Below are 19,408 nucleotides of genomic sequence, written 5' to 3' on the forward strand. Positions count from 1 at the left end.
GCCATGGCACAGAATTGTGCAACAACGTCCAAAAACACCATAATAACGCATGTTGAAAAAATGACCCAAGAGGCAAGGCTATAGTATGGCAAAAATGTCAAAATATGACATGTCCCAAAAACAGCTGAAAACACCTCAAAACAGCATCAAATAGTGTGCAAAGACACGCCATGGCACAGAATTTTACAAAAATGGCCAAAAACACCATAATAACGCATGTTGAAAACATGACCCGAAAGGCAAGGCTATAGTATGGCAAAATGTCAAAATATGACATGTCCCAAAAACAGCTGAAAACACCTCAAAACAGCATCAAATAGCGTGCAAAAATACACCATGGCACAAAATTTTACAAATATGGCCAAAAACACCATAATAACGCATGTGGAAAACATGACCCGAAAGGCAAGGCTATAGTATGGCAAAATGTCAAAATATGACATGTCCCAAAAACAGCTGAAAACACCTCAAAACAGCATCAAATAGCGTGCAAAGACACGCCATGGCACAGAATTGTGCAAAAACGGCCAAAACCACCATAATAACGCATGTTGAAAAAATGACCAAAGAGGCAAGGCTATAGTATGGCAAAAATGTCAAAATATGACATGTCCCAAAAAACAGCTGAAAACACCTCAAAACAGCATCAAATAGCGTGCAAAGACACGCCATGGCACAGAATTTTACAAAAATGGCCAAAAACACCATAATAACGCATGTGGAAAACATGACCCAAAAGGCAAGGCTATAGTATGGCAAAATGTCAAAATATGACATGTCCCAAAAACAGCTGAAAACACCTCAAAACAGCATCAAATAGTGTGCAAAGACACGCCATGGCACAGAATTGTGCAACAACGGCCAAAAACACCATAATAACGCATGTTGAAAAAATGACCCGAAAGGCAAGGCTATAGTATGGCAAAATGTCAAAATATGACATGTCCCAAAAACAGCTGAAAACACCTCAAAACAGCATCAAATAGCGCAGTAAAGACACGCCATGGCACAGAATTGTGCAAAAACGGCCAAAAACACCATAAAAACGCATGTTGAAAAAATGACCCAAGAGGCAAGACTATAGTATGGCAAAAATGTCAAAATATGACATGTCCCAAAAACAGCTGAAAACACCTCAAAACAGCATCAAATAAAAGACACAAATAGCGATGGCAAAATGTCAAAATATGACATGTCCCAAAAACAGCTGAAAACACCTCAAAACAGCATCAAATAGCGTGCAAAGACACGCCATGGCACAGAATTTTACAAAAATGGCCAAAAACACCATAATAACGCATGTGGAAAACATGACCCAAAAGGCAAGGCTATAGTATGGCAAAATGTCAAAATATGACATGTCCCAAAAACAGCTGAAAACACCTCAAAACAGCATCAAATAGCGTGCAAAGACACGCCATGGCACAGAATTGTGCAACAACGTCCAAAAACACCATAATAACGCATGTTGAAAAAATGACCCGAAGGCAAGGCTATAGTATGGCAAAATGTCAAAATATGACATGTCCCAAAAACAGCTGAAAACACCTCAAAATAGCATCAAATAGCGTGCAAAGACACGCCATGGCACAGAATTGTGCAAAACGGCCAAAACACCATAATAACGCATGTTGAAAAAATGACCCAAGAGGCAAGACTATAGTATGGCAAAATGTCAAAATATGACATGTCCCAAAAACAGCTGAAAACACCTCAAAACAGCATCAAATAGCGTGCAAAGACACAAATAGCGTATGGCAAAAATGTCAAAATATGACATGTCCCAAAAACAGCTGAAAACACCTCAAAACAGCATCAAATAGCGTGCAAAGACACGCCATGGCACAGAATTTTACAAAAATGGCCAAAAACACCATAATAACGCATGTGGAAAACATGACCCGAAAGGCAAGGCTATAGTATGGCAAAATGTCAAAATATGACATGTCCCAAAAACAGCTGAAAACACCTCAAAACAGCATCAAATAGCGTGCAAAGACACGCCATGGCACAGAATTGTGCAACAACGGCCAAAAACACCATAATAACGCATGTTGAAAAAATGACCCAAGAGGCAAGGCTATAGTATGGCAAAATGTCAAAATAAGACATGGCCCAAAAAACAGCTGAAAACACCTCAAAACAGCATCAAATAGCGTGCAAAGACACGCCATGGCACAGAATTGTGCAACAACGCCCAAAACACCATAATAACGCATGTTGAAAAATGACCCAAGAGGCAAGGCTATAGTATGGCAAAATGTCAAAATATGACATGTCCCAAAAACAGCTGAAAACACCTCAAAACAGCATCAAATAGTGTGCAAAGACACGCCATGGCACAGAATTTTACAAAAATGGCCAAAAACACCATAATAACGCATGTGGAAAACATGACCCGAAAGGCAAGGCTATAGTATGGCAAAAATGTCAAAATATGACATGTCCCAAAAACAGCTGAAAATACCTCAAAACAGCATCAAATAGCGTAAAAAAGACACGCCATGGCACAGAATTGTGCAAAAACGGCCAAAAACACCATAATAACGCATGTTGAAAAAATGACCCGAAAGGCAAGGCTATAGTATGGCAAAAATGTCAAAATATGACATGTCCCAAAAACAGCTGAAAACACCTCAAAACAGCATCAAATAGCGTGCAAAGACACGCCATGGCACAGAATTGTGCAACAACGTCCAAAAACACCATAATAATGCATGTTGAAAAAATGACCCGAAAGGCAAGGCTATAGTATGGTAAAAATGTCAAAATATGACATGTCCCAAAAACAGCTGAAAACACCTCAAAACAGCATCAAATAGCGTGCAAAAGACACGCCATGGCACAGAATTGTGCAAAAATGGCCAAAAACACCATAATAACGCATGTGGAAAACATGACCCGAAAGGCAAGGCTATAGTATGGCAAAATGTCAAAATATGACATGTCCCAAAAACAGCTGAAAACACCTCAAAACAGCATCAAATAGCATGCAAAGACACGCCATGGCACATAATTTTGCAAAAACGGCCAAAAACACCATAATAACGCATGTTGAAAACATGACCCGAAAGGCAAGGCTATAGTATGGCAAAAATGTCAAAATATGACATGTCCCAAAAACAGCTGAAAACACCTCAAAACAGCATCAAATAGCGTGCAAAGACACGCCATGGCACAGAATTTTACAAAAATGGCCAAAAACACCATAATAACGCATGTGGAAAACATGACCCGAAAGGCAAGGCTATAGTATGGCCAAATGTCAAAATATGACATGTCCCAAAAACAGCTGGAAACACCTCAAAACAGCATCAAATAGCGTGCAAAGACACGCCATGGCAGTACAGAATTGTGCAAAAACGGCCAAAACCACCATAATAACGCATGTTGAAAAATGACCCAAGAGGCAAGGCTATAGTATGGCAAATGTCAAAATATGACATGTCCCAAAAACAGCTGAAAACACCTCAAAACAGCATCAAATAGCGTGCAAAGACACGCCATGGCACAGAATTTTACAAAAATGGCCAAAAACACCATAATAACGCATGTGGAAAACATGACCCGAAAGGCAAGGCTATAGTATGGCAAAATGTCAAAATATGACATGTCCCAAAAACAGCTGAAAACACCTCAAAACAGCATCAAATAGCGTGCAAAGACACGCCATGGCACAGAATTGTGCAAAACGCCAAAAACACCATAATAACCCATGTTGATTAAAATGACCCAAGAGGCAAGGCTATAGTATGGCAAAATGTCAAAATATGACATGTCCCAAAAACAGCTGAAAACACCTCAAAACAGCATCAAATAGCGTGCAAAAGACACGCCATGGCACAGAATTTTACAAAATGGCTAAAAACACCATAATAACGCATGTGGAAAACATGACCCGAAAGGCAAGGCTATAGTATGGCAAAATGTCAAAATATGACATGTCCCAAAAACAGCTGAAAACATCTCAAAACAGCATCAACTAGCGTGCAAAGACACGCCATGGCACAGAATTGTGCAAAAACGGCCAAAAACACCATAATAACGCATGTTGAAAAATGACCCAAGAGGCAAGGCTATAGTATGGCAAAATGTCAAAATATGACATGTCCCAAAAACAGCTGAAAACACCTCAAAACAGCATCAAATAGCGTGCAAAGACACGCCATGGCACAGAATTTTACAAAAATGGCCAAAAACACCATAATGACGCATGTGGAAAACATGACCCGAAAGGCAAGGCTATAGTATGGCAAAATGTCAAAATATGACATGTCCCAATAACAGCTGAAAACACCTCAAAACAGCATCAAATAGCGTGCAAAGACACGCCATGGCACAGAATTGTGCAACAACGTCCAAAAACACCATAATAACGCACGTGGAAAACATGACCCGAAAGGCAAGGCTATAGTATGGCAAAATGTCAAAATATGACATGTCCCAAAAACAGCTGAAAACACCTCAAAACAGCATCAAATAGCGTGCAAAGACACGCCATGGCACAGAATTGTGCAAAACGCCAAAAACACCATAATAACGCATGTTGAAAAAATGACCCAAGAGGCAAGGCTGTAGTATGGCAAAAATGTCAAAATATGACATGTCCCAAAAACAGCTGAAAACACCTCAAAACAGCATCAAATAGCGTGCAAAGACACGCCATGGCACAGAATTGTGCAAAAACGGCCAAAAACACCATAATAACGCATGTTGAAAAAATGACCCAAGAGGCAAGGCTATAGTATGGCAAAATGTCAAAATATGACATGTCCCAAAAACAGCTGAAAACACCTCAAAACAGCATCAAATAGCGTGCAAAGACACGCCATGGCACAGAATTTTACAAAAATGGCCAAAAACACCATAATAACGCATGTGGAAAACATGACCCGAAAGGCAAGGCTATAGTATGGCAAAATGTCAAAATATGACATGTCCCAAAAACAGCTGAAAACACCTCAAAACAGTATCAAATAGCGTGCAAAGACACGCCATGGCACAGAATTGTGCAAAAACAGCCAAAAACACCATAATAACGCATGTTGAAAACATGACCCGAAAGGCAAGACCATAGTATGGCAAAAATTGTCGAAAAATGTCATGTCCCAAAAACAGCTGAAAACACCGCAAAACAGCATAAAATAACGTGCAAAGACACGCCATGGCACAGAATTGTGCAAAAATGGCCAAAAACACCATAATAACGCATGTTGAAAACATGACCCGAAAGGCAAGGCTATAGTATGGCAAAAATGTCAAAATATGACATGTCCCAAAAACAGCTGAAAACACCTCAAAACAGCATCAAATAGCGTGCAAAGACACGCCATGGCACAGAATTTTACAAAAATGGCCAAAAACACCATAATAACGCATGTGGAAAACATGACCCGAAAGGCAAGGCTATAGTATGGCAAAATGTCAAAATATGACATGTCCCAAAAACAGCTGAAAACACCTCAAAACAGCATCAAATAGCGCAAAAGACACGCCATGGCACAGAATTTTGCAAAAACGGCCAAAAACACCATAATAACGCATGTTGAAAACATGACCCGAAAGGCAAGGCTATTGTATGACAAAAATGTTAAGATATGATATCCCAAAAAAAGCTGAAAACACCACAAAAGAGCATCAAATACCCTGCAAAGACACGCCATGGCACAGAATTTTACAAAAATGGCCAAAAACACCATAATAACGCATGTTGAAAACATGACCCGAAAGGCAAGGCTATTGTATGACAAAAATGTTAAGATATGATATCCCAAAAAAAGCTGAAAACACCACAAAAGAGCATCAAATACCCTGCAAAGACACAGCATAGCACAGAATTTTGCAAAAACGTGCAAAACTACAATAATAATGCATGTTGAATAATCACCCGAAAGGCAAGGCTATAGTATGGCAAAATTGTCAAAATATGACATGTCCCAAAAACAGCTGAAAACACCTCAAAACAGCATCAAATAGCGTGCAAAGACATGCCATGGCACAGAATTTTGCAAAACGGCCAAAACACCATAATAACGCATGTTGAAAAATGACCCGAGAGGCAAGGCTTTAGTATGGCAAAATGTTAAAATATGACATGTCCCAAAAACAGCTGAAAACACCTCAAAACAGCATCAAATAGCGTGCAAAGACACGCCATGGCACAGAATTTTACAAAAATGGCCAAAAACACCATAATAACGCATGTGGAAAACATGACCCGAAAGGCAAGGCTATAGCATGGCAAAATGTCAAAATATGACATGTCCCAAAAACAGCTGAAAACACCTCAAAACAGCATCAAATAGCGTGCAAAGACACGCCATGGCACAGAATTGTGCAAAAACGGCCAAAACCACCATAATAACGCATGTGGAAAAAATGACCCAAGAGGCAAGGCTATAGTATGGCAAAATGTCAAAATATGACATGTCCCAAAAACAGCTGAAAACACCTCAAAACAGCATCAAATAGCGTGCAAAGACACGCCATGGCACAGAATTGTGCAAAAACGGCCAAAACCACCATAATAACGCATGTTGAAAAAATGACCAAAGAGGCAAGGCTATAGTATGGCAAAAATGTCAAAATATGACAGGTCCCAAAAAAAGCTGAAAACACCACAAAAGAGCATCAAATACCCTGCAAAGACACGCCATGGCACAGAATTTTACAAAAATGGCCAAAAACACCATAATAACGCATGTGGAAAACATGACTCGAAAGGCAAGGCTATAGTATGGCAAAATGTCAAAATATGACATGTCCCAAAAACAGCTGAAAACACCTCAAAACAGCATCAAATAGTGTGCAAAGACACGCCATGGCACAGAATTGTGCAACAACGGCCAAAAACACCATAATAACGCATGTTGAAAAAATGACCCGAAAGGCAAGGCTATAGTATGGCAAAAATGTCAAAATATGACATGTCCCAAAACAGCTGAAAACACCTCAAAACAGCATCAAATAGCGTGCAAAAGACACGCCATGGCACAGAATTGTACAAAAACGGCCAAAAACACCATAATAACGCATGTTGAAAAAATGACCCAAGAGGCAAGACTATAGTATGGCAAAAATGTCAAAATATGACATGTCCCAAAAACAGCTGAAAACACCTCAAAACAGCATCAAATAGCGTGCAAAGACACAAATAGCGTATGGCAAAAATGTCAAAATATGACATGTCCCAAAAACAGCTGAAAACACCTCAAAACAGCATCAAATAGCGTGCAAAGACACGCCATGGCACAGAATTTTACAAAAATGGCCAAAAACACCATAATAACGCATGTGGAAAACATGACCCGAAAGGCAAGGCTATAGCATGGCAAAATGTCAAAATATGACATGTCCCAAAAACAGCTGAAAACACCTCAAAACAGCATCAAATAGCGTGCAAAGACACGCCATGGCACAGAATTGTGCAACAACGGCCAAAAACACCATAATAACGCATGTTGAAAACATGACCCGAAAGGCAAGGCTATAGTATGGCAAAAATGTCAAAATATGACATGTCCCAAAAACAGCTGAAAACACCTCAAAACAGCATCAAATAGCGTGCAAAGACACGCCATGGCACAGAATTGTGCAAAAACGGCCAAAAACACCATAATAACGCATGTTGAAAAAATGACCCAAGAGGCAAGACTATAGTATGGCAAAAATGTCAAAATATGACATGTCCCAAAAACAGCTGAAAACACCTCAAAACAGCATCAAATAGCGTGCAAAGACACAAATAGCGTATGGCAAAAATGTCAAAATATGACATGTCCCAAAAACAGCTGAAAACACCTCAAAACAGCATCAAATAGCGTGCAAAGACACGCCATGGCACAGAATTTTACAAAAATGGCCAAAAACACCATAATAACGCATGTGGAAAACATGACCCGAAAGGCAAGGCTATAGTATGGCAAAATGTCAAAATATGACATGTCCCAAAAACAGCTGAAAACACCTCAAAACAGCATCAAATAGCGTGCAAAGACACAACATGGTACAGAATTGTGCAACAACGTCCAAAAACACCATAATAACGCATGTTGAAAAAATGACCCGAGAGGCAAGGCTATAGTATGGCAAAAATGTCAAAATATGACATGTCCCAAAAACAGCTGAAAACACCTCAAAACAGCATCAAATAGCGTGCAAAGACACGCCATGGCACAGAATTGTGCAACAACGTCCAAAAACACCATAATAACGCATGTTGAAAAAATGACCCAAAAGGCAAGGCTATAGTATGGCAAAAATGTCAAAATATGACATGTCCCAAAAACAGCTGAAAACACCTCAAAACAGCATCAAATAGTGTGCAAAGACACGCCATGGCACAGAATTTTACAAAAATGGCCAAAAACACCATAATAACGCATGTGGAAAACATGACCCGAAAGGCAAGGCTATAGTATGGCAAAAATGTCAAAATATGACATGTCCCAAAAACAGCTGAAAATACCTCAAAACAGCATCAAATAGCGTGCAAAGACACGCCATGGCACAGAATTGTGCAAAAACGGCCAAAAACACCATAATAACGCATGTTGAAAAAATGACCCAAGAGGCAAGGCTATAGTATGGCAAAATGTCAAAATATGACATGTCCCAAAAACAGCTGAAAACACCTCAAAACAGCATCAAATAGCGTGCAAAGACACGCCATGGCACAGAATTGTGCAACAACGTCCAAAAACACCATAATAATGCATGTTGAAAAAATGACCCGAAAGGCAAGGCTATAGTATGGTAAAAATGTCAAAATATGACATGTCCCAAAAACAGCTGAAAACACCTCAAAACAGCATCAAATAGCGTGCAAAGACACGCCATGGCACAGAATTGTGCAAAAATGGCCAAAAACACCATAATAACGCATGTGGAAAACATGACCCGAAAGGCAAGGCTATAGTATGGCAAAATGTCAAAATATGACATGTCCCAAAACAGCTGAAAACACCTCAAAACAGCATCAAATAGCATGCAAAGACACGCCATGGCACATAATTTGCAAAACGGCCAAAAACACTATAATAACGCATGTTGAAAACATGACCAAAGGCAAGGCTATAGTAAGGGCAAAATGTCAAAATATGACATGTCCCAAAAACAGCTGAAAAGACCTCAAGACAGCATCAAATAGCGTGGAAAGACACGCCAGGGCACAGAATTTTACAAAATGGCCAAAACACCATATTAACGCATGTGGAAAACATGACCCGAAAGGCAAGGCTATAGTATGGCAAAATGTCAAAATATGACATGTCCCAAAAACAGCTGAAAACACCTCAAAACAGCATCAAATAGCGTGCAAAGACACGCCATGGCACAGAATTGTGCAAAAACGGCCAAAACCACCATAATAACGCATGTTGAAAAAATGACCCAAGAGGCAAGGCTATAGTATGGCAAAATGTCAAAATATGACATGTCCCAAAAACAGCTGAAAACACCTCAAAACAGCATCAAATAGCGTGCAAAGACACGCCATGGCACAGAATTTTACAAAAATGGCCAAAAACACCATAATAACGCATGTGGAAAACATGACCAAAGGCAAGGCTATAGTATGGCAAAATGTCAAAATATGACATGTCCCAAAAACAGCTGAAAACACCTCAAACAGCATCAAATAGCGTTGCAAAGACACGCCATGGCACAGAATTGTGCAAAACGCCAAAACCACCATAATAACGCATGTTGAAAAAATGACCCAAGAGGCAAGGCTATAGTATGGCAAAAATGTCAAAATATGACATGTCCCAAAAACAGCTGAAAACACCTCAAAACAGCATCAAATAGCGTGCAAAGACACGCCATGGCACAGAATTTTACAAAAATGGCCAAAAACACCATAATAACGCATGTGGAAAACATGACCCGAAAGGCAAGGCTATAGTATGGCAAAATGTCAAAATATGACATGTCCCAAAAACAGCTGAAAACATCTCAAAACAGCATCAACTAGCGTGCAAAGACACGCCATAGCACAGAATTGTGCAAAAACGGCCAAAAACACCATAATAACGCATGTTGAAAAATGACCCAAGAGGCAAGGCTATAGTATGGCAAAAATGTCAAAATATGACATGTCCCAAAAACAGCTGAAAACACCTCAAAACAGCCTCAAATAGCTGCAAAAGACACGCCATGGCACAGAATTTTACAAAATGGCCAAAACACCATAATGACGCATGTGGAAAACATGACCCGAAGGCAAGGCTATAGTATGGCAAAATGTCAAAATATGACATGTCCCAATAACAGCTGAAAACACCTCAAAACAGCATCAAATAGCGTGCAAAGACACGCCATGGCACAGAATTGTGCAACAACGTCCAAAAACACCATAATAACGCATGTGGAAAACATGACCCGAAAGGCAAGGCTATAGTATGGCAAAATGTCAAAATATGACATGTCCCAAAAACAGCTGAAAACACCTCAAAACAGCATCAAATAGCGTGCAAAGACACGCCATGGCACAGAATTGTGCAACAACGTCCAAAAACACCATAATAACGCATGTTGAAAAAAATGACCCGAGAGGCAAGGCTATAGTATGGCAAAAATGTCAAAATATGACATGTCCCAAAAACAGCTGAAAACACCTCAAAACAGCATAAAATAGCGTGCAAAGACACGCCATGGCACAGAATTGTGCAAAACGCCAAAAACACCATAATAACGCATGTTGAAAAAATAACCCAAGAGGCAAGGCTATAGTATGGCAAAAATGTCAAAATATGACATGTCCCAAAAACAGCTGAAAACACCTCAAAACAGCATCAAATAGCGTGCAAAGACACGCCATGGCACAGAATTTTACAAAAATGGCCAAAAACACCATAATAACGCATGTGGAAAACATGACCCGAAAGGCAAGGCTATAGTATGGCAAAATGTCAAAATATGACATGTCCCAAAAACAGCTGAAAACACCTCAAAACAGTATCAAATAGCGTGCAAAGACATGCCATGGCACAGAATTGTGCAACAACGTCCAAAAACACCATAATAACGCATGTGGAAAACATGACCCGAAAGGCAAGGCTATAGTATGGCAAAATGTCAAAATATGACATGTCCCAAAAACAGCTGAAAACACCTCAAAACAGCATCAAATAGCGTGCAAAGACACGCCATGGCACAGAATTTTACAAACAGCCAAAAAAACACCATAATAACGCATGTTGAAAAAATGACCCAAGAGGCAAGGCTATAGTATGGCAAAAATGTCAAAATATGACATGTCCCAAAAACAGCTGAAAACACCTCAAAACAGCATCAAATAGCGTGCAAAGACACGCCATGGCACAGAATTTTACAAAAACGGCCAAAAACACCATAATAACGCACGTGGAAAACATGACCCGAAAGGCAAGGCTATAGTATGGCAAAATGTCAAAATATGACATGTCCCAAAAACAGCTGAAAACACGTCAAAACAGCATCAAATAGCGTGCAAAGACACACCATGGCACAGAATTGTGCAAAAACGGCCAAAAACACCATAATAACGCATGTTGAAAACATGACCCGAAAGGCAAGGCTATAGTATGGCAAAAATGTCAAAATATGACATGTCCCAAAAACAGCTGAAAACACCTCAAAACAGCATCAAATAGCGTGCAAAGACACGCCATGGCACAGAATTGTGCAAAAACGGCCAAAAACACCATAATAATGCATGTTGAAAAAATCACCCGAAAGGCAAGGCAATAGTATGGCAAAAATGTCAAAATATGACATGTCCCAAAAACAGCTGAAAACACCACAAAACAGCATAAAATACCCTGCAAAGACACAGTATAGCACAGAATTTTGCAAAAACGTGCAAAACTACAATAATAATGCATGTTGAATAATCACCCGAAAGGCAAGGCTATAGTATGGCAAAATTGTCAAAATATGACATGTCCCAAAAACAGCTGAAAACACCGCAAAACAGCATAAAATAACGTGCAAAGACACGCCATGGCACAGAATTGTGCAAAAACGGCCAAAAACACCATAATAACGCATGTTGAAAAAATGACCCGAGAGGCAAGGCTATAGTATGGCAAAAATGTCAAAATATGACATGTCCCAAAAACAGCTGAAAACACCTCAAAACAGCATCAAATAGCGTGCAAAGACACGCCATGGCACAGAATTTTACAAAAATGGCCAAAAACACCATAATAACGCATGTGGAAAACATGACCCGAAAGGCAAGGCTATAGTATGGCAAAATGTCAAAATATGACATGTCCCAAAAACAGCTGAAAACACCTCAAAACAGCATCAAATAGCGTGCAAAGACACGCCATGGCACAGAATTGTGCAAAAACGGCCAAAACCACCATAATAACGCATGTGGAAAAAATGACCCAAGAGGCAAGGCTATAGTATGGCAAAATGTCAAAATATGACATGTCCCAAAAACAGCTGAAAACACCTCAAAACAGCATCAAATAGCGTGCAAAGACACGCCATGGCACAGAATTTTACAAAAATGGCCAAAAACACCATAATAACGCATGTGGAAAACATGACCCGAAAGGCAAGGCTATAGTATGGCAAAATGTCAAAATATGACATGTCCCAAAAACAGCTGAAAACACCTCAAAACAGCATCAAATAACGTGCAAAGACACGCCATGGCACAGAATTGTGCAAAAACGGCCAAAACCACCATAATAACGCATGTTGAAAAAATGACCCAAGAGGCAAGGCTATAGTATGGCAAAAATGTCAAAATATGACATGTCCCAAAAACAGCTGAAAACACCTCAAAACAGCATCAAATAGCGTGCAAAGACACGCCATGGCACAGAATTTTACAAAAATGGCCAAAAACACCATAATAACGCATGTGGAAAACATGACCCGAAAGGCAAGGCTATAGTATGGCAAAATGTCAAAATATGACATGTCCCAATAACAGCTGAAAACACCTCAAAACAGCATCAAATAGCGTGCAAAGACACGCCATGGCACAGAATTGTGCAACAACGTCCAAAAACACCATAATAACGCATGTGGAAAACATGACCCGAAAGGCAAGGCTATAGTATGGCAAAATGTCAAAATATGACATGTCCCAAAAACAGCTGAAAACACCTCAAAACAGCATCAAATAGCGTGCAAAGACACGCCATGGCACAGAATTGTGCAAAAACGGCCAAAAACACCATAATAACGCATGTGGAAAACATGACCCGAAAGGCAAGGCTATAGTATGGCAAAAATGTCAAAATATGACATGTCCCAAAAACAGCTGAAAACACCTCAAAACAGCATCAAATAGCGTGCAAAGATACGTCATTGCACAGAATTTTGCAAAAGCGTCCAAAAATACAATAATAATGCATGTTGAAAAAATCACCCGAAAGGCAAGGCTATAGTATGGCAAAATTGTCAAAATATGACATGTCCCAAAAACAGCTGAAAACACCTCAAAACAGCATAAAATAGCTGGCAAAGACACGCCATGCCACAGCATTTTGCAAAAACGGCCCAAAACACCATAACAATGCATTTTGAAAAAATTACCCAGAAGGCAAGGCTATAGTATGGCAAAAATGTCAAAATATGACATGTCCAAAAAACAGAAGAAAATGCCTCAAAACAGCATCAAATAGCGTGCAAAGACACGCCATCGCACAGAATTTTGCAAAAACGTCCAAAAACAACAACAAAAAAATGTCTGTTTGCCCTCCTGCCTTGTCCCTTTCTCATCCTCCACTCTCCTCATCCTTACCCTCTTCCCTTCAACCCTTCTTCCCCTTTACCTCCTATTTCTTCCTATTAAACTCTGTGCATGCCTCTCCAGTGTGTCATTCTAGGGCTTGGAATCAAATCGCATGGACATACACTGAGACGGTACTCCCATCCTGAGTCTCCCTTACCCAACCACAAGGACATCCTCCCAGACCAGCCTGACAGGCGACGTCCCTCTTCCACCTTAACCATACCTTCTGAATTACAATAAATCTTGGAACTACAAATTGTTTTGGCGTGGACCTTGCAAAAGAATATGCTATTTTGGATGATATATTATAGTTTACCTTTCTTGTGCTATTTTGGATGACATGCAATACTATTCATTAATTCATTTTCCGTAACCGCTTGTCATCATAAGGGTCACGGGGGGTCTGGAGCCGTCATCGGGCCAAAGGTGAGGTACACCCTGGACAGGTCGCAAGACTGTTGCAGGGCTGACACATACAGACAGACAACCTTTCACACTCACAGTCACACCAAAGGGCAATTTAGAGTCACCAAAAACCATAAACCTGACCTGCATGTCTTTGGACTGTGGGAGGAAGCTGGAAACCTGTGAGAAAGCCCACGCAGACACAGGGAGAACATGGAAACTCCACACAGAAGGGCCCCATCCACGGACCGAACCCTGTTCCAACTGGGTTTTGAACCAGAGACCCTCTTGCTGTGAGGCAACAGTGCTAACCACAACACCACTGTGCCACCCATGACATGCAATAAAGCCCTCTGAGGCAAACCATGTTTTGTGATAATGGGCTCTGTAAATAAAATTAACTTGACTTGCTTTGACTTGGCTTTTTGATGCTATTTTGGATGACATAATATACTATGAGTATTTTAAGCTATTTTGGACGACATACTGTACTATGGCTTTTTTCTGCTCTTTTGGAGGACAATATAGTACGACATTTTGATGCTATTTTAGACAACATACTATAGTATGACTTTTTGATGCTATTTTAGACAACATACTATAGTATGACTTTTTGATGCTATTTTAGACAACATACTATACTATGACTTTTTGATGCTATTTTAGACAACATGCTATAGTATGACTTTTTTTTAAGCTTTTTTTTGGATGACTTTTGTGCTGTTTGTGATACCTTGCTTTACTATGGCTTTTTAATGCTATTTTGAACAACATACTATAATATGAAAAAGGAAGACAACAGGAGCTTCTGGTGTCCCTCAAACCACGGGCACTTGAGGAAGGGAATACTTATAACCAAAAAACTGTGGTGTAAATAGCATAAAAATGTAACAGTACAATACGTCATCCAAAATAGCATAAAAAAAGTCATACTATAGTATGTCGTCCAAAATAGCATAAAAATGTCAAACTATAGTATGTCATCTAAATTCTACAAAAAAGTCATAGTGTAGTATTTCATCCAAAATAGCATAAAAATGGCATAGTTTAGTATTCTGTCCAAAATAGAATGCGGAAGTCATAGAATAGTTTCAAGTATAAAGATTTCTGTTTTAAGCCCTTACGAAACCTTTCTGCTGTGTCATATGGGTGGAGAGCTTGCAGTTATCAGGTTATTGGGGATTCTATCTGTCCTCCAATCCCCTCTGACTTGGCCACAGCGCCGCCATCCTGCAAGGGGTTGGCTTCGGGGGGCATGGGAGACAGTATGTATGTTTCCTCCACCCCTAGAACCTACTGCCTACTGTGCTTAAACTGTGAATTCCCACTGATGCTGTTTCCTGTCCTTCCTGATGAAATACCCAAAAAATCAAACTAGTGTGTGTGTGTGCATGCGTGCATGCATGCATGCGTCTGTGTAAGAAGGAAGAAAAACATGTTCATATGAAGAGAGTATCATAGTGGTATATTAACCTTCTGTGACCACAGATTGTGCTCTCACGCTGACACATGAAAATTAAATCACATGCTGATGTTTAGAGAGACCGCATGTAAGATTTACTCGTGTGTGCGGCTCTGAGATTTCTTGGCCCTGCATGTGATTTTATGTGCTTTCTGACTGGGGTAATAAACCTGCCTGAGTTTGCATTTGTATTTGCCCAATTCCAATATTGCATGAAAGAGTGAAGAAAACACAGGGGGTTTTAGCTCTTTAACATGAGCTGAAAATCATGCTCTTGTGCCCTCAGAGCTTATCTCCTTACCTCTCCTCTTTTTTGTCTGCTGGGTGAAATGAATACAGGAGCAGAGAGGGCAAATGCGGTGAAGCTGCAGGCTGATAGGTTGTATGTATGATAAATTAACTTTGGCTAACCCAAACATAAAGGAGCAGGCAATAAAAAGCATACACACAATCCACCTGACAGTTTGTGTAAGGCAGCTTTGTGCCTCTCTTGCTGCTCATTAAAAGATTTCATCCTGACTCAAAATAGCTGCCTCATTCAGCTGGACAATGATGAATAATAACCTACTATGCATGATGCTAACAATTAATGGGGCCAATTTCTAGGCAATGAAACAACAGCTGTGCTTGAAGGAGTATTAGCACACTCATTTATTAATTGAATACTGTCATTGGTTTACTTTTGTCCCTTCCTTCCTGTGCTCCATTGCTTTCCATCTCTCCTTCCCTCACTTCCTGCTGATGTAGAAGTTGGAAACTTGAATCATGCCATTCTGCTTGTTGCTGTCGGGCAGAGAAACCAGTGCATCAGTGCAACAGCTCTACTCAGCAGCATTAGGATTTCACAACAGTGAATATCACTATCTCACAACATCAACTGAGGCCAGGGGACCTGGCTTAGCTCTTAAACTGTCTGTGCTCCTTAGCCTGCCGACACTGACTAGCAGAAATTTTGGGCCCAACAGAGCTAAAGCAGGGTTGAGCACATACAGAGTCATCACTGTGGAAAACATGATGGCAGCATATCTTCATATTAGAGTAGTTTGGAATGTATTTCCTGCAATTTTTGTGTTAAAAATGTGCCTTATTAAACACCATATCTGAAATGAAGTTCTAGTCAGCAGTCTAATTATGAATCAAGTGTGCATGAAGGGAGTGTTGAAATTCAGAGGCTGTAATGTCTAATATTCAGCGAAATATGGCATCAATGTCGTGTGTGCTGAAATTTTGACCTGATCAATTTTAGGTGACTTAAGTTTCTGTTCTAAATTAAATGATAGCATTACAGTTAATTATAAAATAATTATATTGTTACTCGTGATACACAAGTTCTTCATTTATCTGCATATGAATGTGGAAAAGAAAGAAAATATGCAAAAATGCCAACGATAGCAATGTCGTCCAGTGCGCTCGTGGAGAGGTTCTTCAGCTGGGGCTGGAACAGGTTGCCAGACAAATTATTTGAGAATCTCCTCCCCATCAAGTATAACCACTGCTTTAGTGATAAACATGTCAAATAAGATGGACTACTCTACTATAAAGCTATGGTTTGGTGGGTGAGCAACTCCAGCCAGTTTGTTTGAGTGTGTTTAGATGCTGTTCATATGCCATTATATTTGTTTTTCCTCTCCTTAGTCAGAATCTCAAGATGTTAAGACCCCAACACTGCTTGCTGGTATGTGCCACATGAAAGTTTTTGAGTCTAAACAAGTCTTGATGCCTTTGAATTAATACTTGCAGATATCATATACGCGTGATGACTGACAACCTTCATCGATAGATATTAAAGCGAGGAATTTTTATAAGATTTGACTGGAGCTGAATCCAAGGGGAACTGATTCAAATGAGAAAAAAATAATTAGGCTGTTTGAGAAAAAGAGAAGTTGGTAGCATTTCTATTGGTGATGCATATGAAACAGTCTAATTTTTTCACCGCCTACATTCACTCTGCTTATTGCAAGTTTTGAGGTAGGCTTAATTTTCTATACTGTCAGCTATGAAGCTGAGGAGATCTGACACACACACACACAGCGGTGCAGTGGAGAGAATGCAAAAGCATGCAGGGTATGACCACCTCTTTTTTTTGGCCGGTTACAGTATAAATATCTATTAGCCAAAAAGCCATTGGAATATATATGAGAGTATACCCACTTCCTCCTTGGTAACTTACAAATCCACCTAATAGTACACCCATCTCATCAACTACCACTACACTACTGCACACACACACACACACACAACACTTACACTTGTGCCTGCAGGCTGCGGAGGAAACTGTCAATGTGGTCCTGAGGCATGTCCCCGTCCAGGTGAGCCAGGTAGGTGTAGAGTTGGACAAAGGTGTTGAACGGGATCCTCGCAGCACCGCCCTCCTCATCCTCTGTCAGGATCTCACAGGCAATCTTCAGTGAACTCATAAGGGTCTGAGAAAGTGTATGCAGAGGAACAGTCAAGCAGACAGCAGGATTTTGTCAAAAAAAAAAGACACATGAATACAAAAACATGCCTTCAGCATTCAAGGACGATCACGTCCCGTTTGAGCATCACAAGCACAAACTACAAATACATGCACACACACTTGCTCACGGACAGTTACAAAAAAAAAAGCCTAATCGGTGTGGAGCATGACTGCCCTCATGTGGTTAAAGTGTTTAACATCCTCCTACAAAGCAGCAGCCTTACCAAACTACTGGCACTTAGCACATAAAATTGATAATGCTGAGCTGCATTTGATTTTGCAGATTCTAAGTCATCATCTGCAAAGTTCTCCGCAAAGTTGAGAAATTCTCTTTAATCTGTCTCAACTGCTCTATCTGCAACTTTGAAGCAAAATCGTTGGCTTAAAAGCATTGCAAAGCTTCAAGTAGTCAGAGAGGGATTTATCTGTGGAGTCTGGGGACCTTGATGGAAAAGTCTGGATCACGCCACGTCTGGATCTAGTGTAAACACCAGAAGACTATATGTGAGATGAATGAAAAAAAGGACTCCTCTAGGATCTCCAGCTATGCCTAGCTGCACAGTGGGTTTTCAGGCTCAAACGAAGTGGTATAAAGTGGTATTAGCATTTATATCTGTGCCTTATGTAACAACTCACCCCTCCTAGAGCGCTGCAGCCCAGGGCGAAAAAATCCATCCAGTCGATGTCTGTGCCAGCGCTGCCCAGTGACAGCAGGGTCTCCAGCTGATCCATGGGAAGACACAGACCCCTCCATTTCTCCTGCAGTTCCTCCTTGCTGCATGCTTGCCTGGGAGACAGCTAAGATTAGAAGGAGGAAGTCGATGAGAAAAATGAGTTTATCAAGTTTACGAGATGGTTATAAAAAATCAGAAGTTATTATTCAGGTTTTTTTTTTTTTTGTTGAAATAAAGCATTAGATCCGAGGAATCAGGTGGCAAAGCATTCTAATGATCTGTTTATCAGCAAGACTTGCTTTACTTACTGGACTCATGTACGGGAAGCTATTGACACAGTAAGAATATATACGGTACATCAGAAGAGGAGTTTATTACCACTTCTAGCTGGTAGATTGATATGTAAGCCACTTGTCTAAGCATTAATGCCCAAAACCAATGATACACTTTTGTATTTGTGGCAGATTTGTGGCCTTAAAGTTAACAGACTTTTTTTCCAAAATTTAAAAGTAAACACAATCTTAAATGAATATACCAATAGTACTGGCACAAAGACAGAGAGAAGGCAGCATCCTAACAAGGTTAAGACTGTTGCTTAAGCATTGGCCTTTAAGGAAATATTAATTATTCAGTTCTTTTAATGAATCCACCACACCAAGATGCCAGTA

At 40.1% G+C, this 19,408-nt stretch overlaps 2 protein-coding genes across 2 annotated transcripts in view; one reads left to right on the top strand and one right to left on the bottom strand.

The window, feature by feature from the left end:
• The window catches only part of dap (death-associated protein), a 99,182-nt gene extending 85,185 nt beyond the window's left edge, over positions 1-13,997 (top strand). The window contains exon 4 of the mRNA XM_088072243.1: positions 13,823-13,997. Coding sequence (XP_087928369.1) covers positions 13,823-13,981 — 159 coding nt within the window. The 3' untranslated portion in view covers positions 13,982-13,997. The remainder of the gene's footprint in view (positions 1-13,822) is intronic.
• Positions 1-19,408, bottom strand: part of ropn1l (rhophilin associated tail protein 1-like) — a 64,389-nt gene that overhangs the window by 42,078 nt on the left and 2,903 nt on the right. The window contains exons 4-5 of the mRNA XM_042510823.2: positions 18,703-18,864; positions 17,856-18,031 (exon numbers count right to left, since the gene is read on the bottom strand). Coding sequence (XP_042366757.2) covers positions 17,856-18,031; positions 18,703-18,864 — 338 coding nt within the window. The remainder of the gene's footprint in view (positions 1-17,855; positions 18,032-18,702; positions 18,865-19,408) is intronic.

Source organism: Plectropomus leopardus, chromosome 21, assembly GCF_026936395.1.
Source record: "Plectropomus leopardus strain MGB_pleo_1.0 chromosome 21, ASM2693639v1, whole genome shotgun sequence".
Classification (NCBI taxonomy): domain Eukaryota; kingdom Metazoa; phylum Chordata; class Actinopteri; order Perciformes; family Serranidae; genus Plectropomus; species Plectropomus leopardus.